The following is a 9,671-nucleotide window of genomic DNA, read 5'->3' as shown; positions in this document are numbered from 1 at the left end:
CAGGTACCAGCCCAGGGGCTGGTGGGAATTTGTGCAGCTGCAGCCGTGGGGAAGGAGGGACCCAGGAGCCAGGCCGAGGGGGATGGCTGAGTGGATGCATCTGGGGCTTGGGGAAACAGGCGCGTGCGATGGGACCTGCGCCAGTCGCCCACGTCCCTGCTGTGCCGGAACCCCAGCCGCCGCGCCGGGCAGGTGAGGACTACATCTCCCATGCCCCCCCGCGCTCCCCGCCGCCATGAGGCGGAGCGCTCGGCGCGCAGCACGCCGGGAGCTGTAGTCCTGGGGGGCCCGGCCGGCGCGCCGCGGGCCTGGCGGCGAACTCCATGTCCCGTGGTGCCCCGCGCGGCGGCGGCCGGTGAGGGGGGGCGGCGGCGAGCAGCGGCGGCCGGGTCTGAGGGAGCCGGAGGCAGGCAGGCAGGCGGCGAGCAGCGGCGATGTCGGTGCAGGTGGCGGCCCCCGCCGTGGAGCTGAAGGAGCTGGGCGGCCCCAGGGACAAGGGGGCGGCCGCCCCCTCCCGCCCGGCCGAGCCGGGGCTTCTCCCCGCGCCGGGGCTCGGCGTGGCCGGGGCGCCCTGCCCGCTGCCGGCCCCGGCCGGGGAGCGTGAGGCGGCGGCCCCCGGCCCGGGGTGCGGGGCCGAGCGGCCTCCCGTGAGCGGCTGCCCCGGCCTCCCCGCGGCCGGGCTCCCCCCCGGGGCCGCCAAGGTGCCGCAGGCGTCGGCCATGAAGAGGAGCGACCCGCACCACCCGCAGCACCGGCACCGGGACGGGGGGGACGGCGGCGGCGGCGCCGGGCGGGAGGCGCTGGTCAGCCCCGACGGCACCGTCACCGAGGCGCCCCGCACCGTCAAGAAGGTAACGTGAGGGGGAGCCCGGGGACGACCCCCCCCCCCGCCCCCGCCTCAGCGCTGCTCCCCTGAACGTGGGGGGGGCATTCCCCTCCGGGAGGGGGGCCCTGACCCCCTTAATGCGGGACCCCAAAAGGGAGGGGGATTCCCCGTGACTGAGACCCTGCGGGCAGGAGACCCCCATTCCCTTCAGGCACAGCCGCCTGCATACCAAAAATCCCCCTTTGCTTAAGGTGGGACCCCCCCTTACAGAGACCCCTGGGAGAAGCACCTCTGTCCCCTTGATGGGGGACCCCTTTATAGGCATGCTGTGGGACAGGGACTCTCATCCTTGGAGAGGGAAACTCTTACCCTATGGGTATCTCTTTGACCTCATGAAGGGGCTCCCACAAGCCTCTTAGGTAAGAGAGCCCAGTTTTCCTTGGAGATCCTCCCTTGCCAGCCTGCTGGGATTGGGGCGCGGGGGGGGGGGAAGGAAATCTTGGTTCTTCAAGAAAGGTTGGGGCTCATCTCTGTCTGTCAAAGCTCCTATTCTTCTGGAGAGACCTTCTTTGTGACCCCTTGACAGCATACCCAGTGTTTGGGGGACCTGCCCCACCTGATCTCTCCCTAGAGAGACCAAAAGCACTAGAACCTGAGACATTGAACTCCCTGAAGAGAGAGATGCCAGATAAACCCACTAATCCAGCCCTTGGAGAGACCCCAGAGTACCCAGGTTGAGACTTTGCCATGTGGTGTCACTGTAGGCACCCTCTCTTGGAGAAAGAGTGGAGTACCCATAATTTGATACTACTTCTTCCTTGGTCATCTTTGTTCTTAGGTTTCAGAGTAGCAGCCGTGTTAGTCTGAATTCACAAAAAGAAAAGGAGGACTTGTGGCACCTTAGAGACTAACCAATTTATTTGAGCATAAACTTTTGTGAGCTACAGCTCACTTCATTGGAATGCATCCGATGAAGTGAGCTGTAGCTCACGAAAGCTTATGCTCAAATAAATTTGTTAATCTCTAAGGTGCCACAAGTACTCCTTTTCTTTTTTTGTTCTTAGGTAACCTCACATTATCTATATCCCCACCATGTTATATCACTCTATTCCTTCATCCCCTTTTTGGAGTCTGCCGTCCTTGGGAAGGACACCTGTTTTCCTTCATATTTTCTCCCAAGGACCAGTGCTTGCTTGACCAGACAAAAAGCATGGTCATGGATCTTCTGTGTCAAGGATCATGACATATTTGACCTTCTAAATCTCCCAGGTGGAGGGGGAATAATGATGTCGGTGATGATTTTCTGCCTGGGAACAGTTCTCATCCCTGTCTCCAGGTACTTCCAAACTCAGCAGAGACAGGGCCTGAGATAAGGGAAACAAACAATACCCAACCAGAGGGAGCTGATCCTCCGTGCAGTAGGAGCAGAGTATTCATGGAGCAAAACCAACCACCACCTCCATTGCCTAGCATGGTGGGATTGTTTATAGGCTGTGAATCTGTGTGGTTGCTATAGGAAGTAAAATGTGTTGAATGAGGATGTCTGGGAGTACATGCTGTTCCTTCTCCTTCTGCAATGCTATTGCTTTCCAGTTGCTTCAGTGCGTGGGTTTGTTCCAGTGACTGAAGGGTTGTCTCTGCATTTATTAAACTAGGTTTACACATCCATGGTCCTTTTGGTACAGTAGTAAATTTAAAGCAAATGTATGCAACTTTTAAGGCAATATACAGAAGTAAAACATATCTTTGCTTGGCTTTAAGACTTTCAGGCCTTGTCTTCACTAGGGAAAAAGCGTATTTTAAACATGTTAACTAATCATTAATGCATGTTAAAATCCTGGTGTAGACAGGATAAGTTATAGTTTTAATGTGTTGGCTGGTCAAGAAAAAAGTATGCTCTCTGTTAAGGTTTATCTTGACTGACTAATCTGCTAAACCTGCAATTTACCTTGTCCATACTACGATTTTAACATGTGTGTTAACACATTATGTAACATGCCTAAAATACTTTTTTTTTTTTGTAGTGTAGGTATGATCTCTGAGGATTAATAGCCAATCCTTTTTTCCCCCCTTCTATTATTCTCTCGTTTTAGAAGTGGTGTTAGTACATATTAATTTGGTCTTGCAAAATTCTAGTTGCATAGGCAAATATTTTTCCTTTGCGTGAGGATATAATTATTAACACACACATCACCATGGTAAAGGCTGGGTGGGTAAATGTGCCTAAATTGGTAAACTTCAGTGATTTTGCAATGCTGTGTTAGTTTAATGATGGGATTGTAATCTCTGATCAATAGCAAAATAACATGATAAACATTTAGGACCTGATCCTATGAAGTTGTGTGCACATGCTTAACTTTAATCACATTAACTTAATTGGGACAAGAGTAAGTAAAGTTAAGAACCTTTTCTCATGCCTGGTGCTTTAATGTTTGTCCTCATTTTCACTATACCGAGTTGCTGCATGCTAACGTTTTTGTACCTACTTCTCTGACATCTTAGAATTCTGTGTGTAGGCCCAAATTTTCAAAAGTGGCCGCCGATTATGGGAATGTCAGTTTTTAAGATACTGTGGACCAGACTTTCAGAGGTCAAAGTCATTTAAACAAGTCACATCAGTCATTTAGTCTTAACAAATTAAAATTCACAGTTGCAGCTTACTAATTAGATGAGCTCCCCTTGACTTCAGTTGGAAGTGAGTGAGAGCTTTAAAAATCAGGCTTAAGGTAATTGACATTGGACAGTCATAAAATGAGGTATCCAAAATCAGAAAACTTTGGAAATGTTGGCATTAGTGACTGTGGTGTGGTAAGTTGGTAAGAGTAGGGGCATGAAAATCAAGACTACGCAATAGATTTACTGTGTGTCCTTGGGCTTATTGCTACAACTTGTTTTCAAAATCTGTGAAATGAGTGTACACTTACTTACACAGGTGTGCATAGCAATTTAATACTCACCTGCCCTACGGGTAAGGCATATTTGTTTATGAAGCATATTGAGCTCTTCTGAGGAAAGGCACTATACAGTTGCAAAATTTTATATTAATATATATGCTCACTTTACATATTGAAAGTGAACTTTTTTCCTAGCTTTCAGCACTGAAAGCAAAGCTTGCTTTCTGAATGTCAAGCTGTGTTCTTTCTGCTTCTTAACATTATCAGCATAAAGGTTCTGGAATCAGAACTGAGCTGGCAATCCTGTTGATTCATGAAGCAAAATAGAATACAGCTTGCTCCTCCATAGCTAGTCCGCCTCTGCAATATTGATGGCAATAAAAGCTGTAGGTTTTGTCTGTAAACTAAGTGGGCTTAAAATTGAAAACAGAGGGTACAGATGCATAGGGTAACAAGGTGCATCTTATGACAGTGTCACTCATCTGAGTGTAACTTCACTGTAACTATAAAATTCCTCAGTAAAATGAATAAATCAAAATATGTGCCTGATGCTCACCAGACTGGCGCATCACCTGACAAGTAGACTGCAGTTGGGTATTTTACTTTGCAGCATATAAATGACACTCATGTGGCTTGTCTAAATGGTGATTTTGACCTTGACTCTTCGCTAATTTGATTGCATCAGGGAGCATAAGGGTTGAAATGGCTGCTTTTCCATAATAAATTCAATTGTTTGGTGTGAGGTTCTCACACCATTTTATTCACTTGTTGTATAGGAGGATTTTTAGATAACCTGAATGGAACACAGACTATCTTATTTTACTCGTGTGTGTTTGCCATTTACTCAATTTCATTCTAATCTATAGTGATCAGTTATACCAGGGTAATAAATGTTTCTCCTTAGGCTGAATTCCCAACTGCTGCTCATAATGAGTGTGGTTTGTATGCCAGTTAGTAAAATCCTATCATTTGGAGGCAGTGTTATAATATATAATACACTTGGGCCCTCTCCCTCAGCATGTATGCAATTTATTTTTAGGTAGCACCTTCTGAATGATATATTCAGACCTTTGTTGAAAGACCAATACCTTAAGTTGTATACAGAGTCTCTTGCAGGTAGTAAAGGAAAAGTGACATGTAAAGAGAAAAACAATAGTAGAAATATAAAAGCAGTAAAGATGAGTAAATGTTAACGGAATGAAGGGCATAGAAAGTGCAGAAATGAGGAAATGCAGTATAATTAAGGGTACCTAAACTCTGATGAATGAGTGAAACAGTATCAGTTGGCAAGGAGTCTGAAGCCCACACCCAATTTGTATTAAAATTGACATAAATTCTAAGTACATGATATTTATACTTCCTTGACAAAGGAATAGAAACTTCATGTTTTGAATTTACCTGTGATTTAAAAACCTGTAGCTGATCAGCTTTGATCCTCACCAAGCAGTCGAGAAATGGGCCATAGGCCGTATTTAAGACTTTGGAAAGCGTATTTTGCCTCTTGGGGTGTATTCTGAGCATCGGCGCTCTAGCATCTGTAATACAATGTTCTACGTCAAACAGGAAGTGATGAAGGCAAGATTTTAAAAAATGGTTGAGGTGTTGTAAAGGGAAGACGCAGGTCAACTTGAGTGAGAGTCACTTGTAGTGTTGGGAAGTTTTAAAGAGAGGACTGAAAGGTAGCAAAGACTGGAGGAGCGGAATTATTTCAAGTGGTTATGACAGTGATAGGGTGCAACAAGTGCCTAGTTATGAAAGCTAGGGAGGGAGTTTTCAGTTGGTGATGGACTTCAAGCCAGTGACCATAGTGAAAGATGGGGTAATATAGTCATACTTCCTGAAAGGAGAGAATAGTCTGGATGCAACATTCTGACCCCGTGAAGTTGAGTGTAAGCCTTCCAAAAGTCTACAAAATGACGTGATAAATATTGAGACAAGAAATGATGAAAGTGTAAATAAAGATTTCAGCAGTGAGTGTATTCTGAGGATGGTACTGGATGACTTGCAGATGAGAAGAAAAAGGTTAATGGTCCAGGATGTTTCCAAATTTTGTGATTTTTTGGGAGCATAAGTTAAAGTTATAGCCTCAGAGAGACATACGGTTGATTTGTGTATGTATAAAGAAGGCAGAGGGGAATAAATGCATGACATGAGAGATGAGAGGAAATTCTGCTCACAAGGAAGAAGTTATTCTTGCAAACATTTAATAGGAAATTATGAGATCTTGGAGTTGTGGATAGTTCTCTAAAAACTTACACTCAATGTGCAGCGGCAGTCAAAAAAGTGAACAGAACGTTGGGAAGCATTAAAAGGGATAGATAAGACAGAAAATATCATATTGCCTCTGTATAAATCCATGGTACGCCCACACCTTGAATACTGCATGCAGATGTGGTCACCCCATCTCAAAAAAGATAAATTGCAATTGGAAAAGGGCAACAAAAATGATTAGAGGTATGGAATGGCTTCCAAATGAGGCGAGATTGATTAAGACTGGGACTTTTCAGCTTGGAAAAGAGATGACCAAGGGGGGATATGCTAAAGGTCTATAAAATAAAGTAAATAAGGAAGTGTTATTTACTCCTTCTGATAACACCGTACTAGTGGTCACCAAATGAAAATCTGCAGCGGGTTTAAAACAAACAAAAGGAAGTATTTTTTTCCACACAACGCATAGTCAACCTGTGGAACTGCTTGCCAGAGGACGTTGTGAAGGCAAAGACTATAACAGGGTTCAAAAAAGAACTGGATAAATTCATGGAGGATAGGCTCATCAATGGCTATTTGCAAGGGATGATATCCCTAGCCTCTGTTTGCCAGAAGATGGAAATGGGCGACGGGATGGATCACTTGATGACTTCCTGTTCTGTTAATTCCCTCTGGGGGACCTGCATTGGTCACTGTCAGGGGACAGGATACTGGGCTAGATGGACCTTTGGTCTGACCCAGTATGGCTGTTCTTATGCTGTAGATTTGAGCTGACAGGCCAAGCATAAGGTAAATGAAGAGAATGAACTGAGGGAGATGTAAAGTTAAATGTCATCTCTGAAAAGTGATTTCTGATCTAGCATTGAGTTCTCCCATAGGGAGATAAGATATGGAGAAATGGATCAAGACTGGGAACCTGAGGCAGTTTGTATTAGGATGAGGGGGAGATGTAAAGTCTCGACTAGGCACGGAAGAGAAGTAAGATCCCGTCTCCCAGTGAGAGTGCTGGAGGCTGTTTCAGACACCCACAAAATTCAGACCAAGGTATCCAAAGCACACTAGACCAAATAAGAGACTAAAGAAGAATCTAAGAAAAGAGGTAATGTGAGCTTTAAATCTCTTATGTGAAGTCCTCTGTGGGGAGGCATAGCATAGGCATTTGCAGTACAAGCGTCTCCTTAATGCCTCAACCTTGACTTGGAGGAACAATCTGTAGTGGGGAGAGTGGAGCTCACTCTCTCTGGCCCATTCATGTTTTCCTGTCTCCTGTGATTTCTACCACAAAACTGTCACTAAATGACAGCATTGGTGGCTCAGTTTTTGTGATGAGTTCTCAACCCAAGTGCCCTCTAAACTAATTTTCATAATTTGCTAAACATTTGTCAGATAGAGTTGCTCGTTGCTACTGATCTAGATTTGTACCAGCAGCCTAGAGGTGAAAAACTGTGTCCCATTAATAGTGTGAGCCATCCAGCCCCCTGTTTGCAGTAGTGGAGTGTGTGTTTTTTTTGTTTTTTTTTGTTTTTTTTAAGATAAAGACAGAATGGTTGATGACAGTGCTATAAAAAGGAATAAGGGTTTAGCAAACTCTAATTTTTACTGATTTGTACCCTAAAGCTTGATAGAAATGCTGTACAGTCTGTGTAACAGGTGTCATCATAAAGACAGTGAAGGAAACCAAAATCAAATTCACCAAACACTTAACTCAATATAAATGTATTGAATTTCAGCGAAGCCTTTCTGGGCTCTCGGAAGTCAGTCTGGTGCTCTGAAATGTTGAGACTTGGCAAGTGTAGAAATAAGATTGAAGAACTTGAGATTTGATTTCCTCAAGCAATTCTCATGATGTGTAAAGTCGTTTAAAGATTTCCAAAACCAAATCTCTTTTGGGAACACTTGCTGTAGCAACTCCATTGGCCATCTCCTGGCCTAAGTTCCTGAAGCAACAGCTTGCAGCTTTGCTTTTAACTTAGTAAATTGCCATCACTCTTGTGCCCTGTGGGTCTGAGGGCAGAAGAAAAAGTATAATTGTTTAGTCCTTTGGATGTACATTGGGATATCCAAACTTTATCCCATCAAAGGCTGCATTGACGAGCTCAAATGTCACATGCATAAACTAACAGTTTGCAGCTGTCCTCTCCATGTGGAAGTGCAGCCTGTGGAAACTACAGATCTCAACATGCAAGAATTCTTGGTTGTGCATCTCAAGATGAGCACTGCATGCAGACATCTAGTCTTGGAATCTTCTCATCTCAGTATTAAACATGAGGGCAGCTGTTGGCCATGTCACTGATGTTGAACACTGTAGGCCAGGGGTAGTCATATTTTGTCAAGGTCCAAATTTCTTGGTCAATGTCCAGACTCCAGAGAAGAAAATAATAAAAAAACCCAATAATGATAAGTAAATAAAAAGATTTTGGTGTCTGTTCAAAAATGTTTAGTGGTCCGGATTTAGCCCGTGGTCCACCTAATGACTACCCCTGCTGTAGGTTGTGGTTTGACATCCCATATATCAAAAGCAGTGCTGCTTCACTTATCTAACTGGAGTGGTCACATGTCAGGGAGATATGGTATGCAAGTGGTTAAAAGAAAACAGTGGCCCTTTATGGCCAAATAAATTGATATAATGAAGATACGGTCATGGTAGGCATGATTTTGAGACTTCTCTGATTTTGAAGCAGACACTTGCTTATTCTGCAATCCTGCTCAAACACATGTGCATCATATCACATGTTCAGTTCTTGTAAGTGAAGATGATTGTTGATCAGAAAGTCATGTAGAAGTTTGTAGGAGACAGGATGAACCAGTGTCCATGTAGGTGGTCATGACCGTCCCTCTGAGCGGGGGGCCATGCCTTCTCGCAGTCTGGTCTGCTTGAATACACTCAAAACAAAGAAAGGGGGATTTAGCAGTGCTCAGTGGGCCCCGATCTTCAAACAGGGAAGGGCCGCAAACAGTCTGGGCTCTGGCCAGTGGTCAGGACAGAGTGGTGCTAAGTTAGAAGCCCAGCCCTCAAGTGGGGCGAGACAGTAAACAGCCAGGGCCCTGGCCTGCAGTCAGGCAGAGCTATAGCCCAAACTCCGTCTCTGAGGCTCCGGCAGACTTGAGCACCATGCACAGGCTCTGGGGCTCCGGCAGAGGCGTCCGAGAAGTGCAGGCCTCCTGGCCTAAGGAGGGGGAGCGGCAGGGGGTTTGCGAGCCCGCCTAATTTCACCTCATCCCAGCCCAGGGCCCTAACAGTGGTGGCGTGGTCTGCCACTGGGTCAGTAGGGATCCGCCCGCAACACGTTGACCTTGTATCGGGTCAGCTCTCAACCAGACTGTTGTCTGGTTTTCCTGGACTCTCCCCCTTGGGTGTACTAGTGTCCAGGGGTCGTCCTCAGTCTCCCTGGGATATACTGGCAAGGGTAGCAGTAGCAGCTCCTCAGTGTTGGGAGTGGCCGGGGTTTTGGGAAGTTCGTGCAGACGCCCTGGTCAGCCATGGTTCTCCTTGGGATCCCATTCCAGCAGCAGGGAAGATACATCTGTCTCCCTTGGCAGCTCCCTCCCAACTGAGCTGCGGGGCTGGCCTTTTATACTTCCTCTTCCTGTCCAGCCCATCTGCTTCTGGTGTGTAGGGCATGGTCCTCCTGGCTCCGCCCACCAGGTGGCTTGCGGTGTTCCGTTCGTGTCCGCCTCTCAGGAAGGCTATGCCTCCTTGCTACATTCCAAATCGGAGAGCTGTCCCCAAAGTATAAAGGAAG

General features: G+C 46.3%; 1 protein-coding gene across 2 annotated transcripts in view; it reads left to right on the top strand.

The window, feature by feature from the left end:
- The first annotated feature begins 396 nt into the window (after positions 1-396).
- The window catches only part of AHCYL2 (adenosylhomocysteinase like 2), a 212,018-nt gene continuing 202,743 nt past the window's right edge, over positions 397-9,671 (top strand). The window contains exon 1 of one of the 2 annotated variants that reach the window (XM_073328940.1): positions 397-851. In XM_073328940.1, the coding sequence (XP_073185041.1) occupies positions 435-851 (417 nt within the window). In that variant the 5' untranslated portion in view covers positions 397-434. The remainder of the gene's footprint in view (positions 852-9,671) is intronic. The other variant, XM_073328941.1, reaches the window with a different exon arrangement.

This window comes from Lepidochelys kempii, chromosome 1 (genome assembly GCF_965140265.1).
Source record: "Lepidochelys kempii isolate rLepKem1 chromosome 1, rLepKem1.hap2, whole genome shotgun sequence".
Classification (NCBI taxonomy): domain Eukaryota; kingdom Metazoa; phylum Chordata; order Testudines; family Cheloniidae; genus Lepidochelys; species Lepidochelys kempii.
Note: the sequence above shows the minus strand (reverse complement) of the source record. Positions and strands in the feature narration are given on the sequence as shown.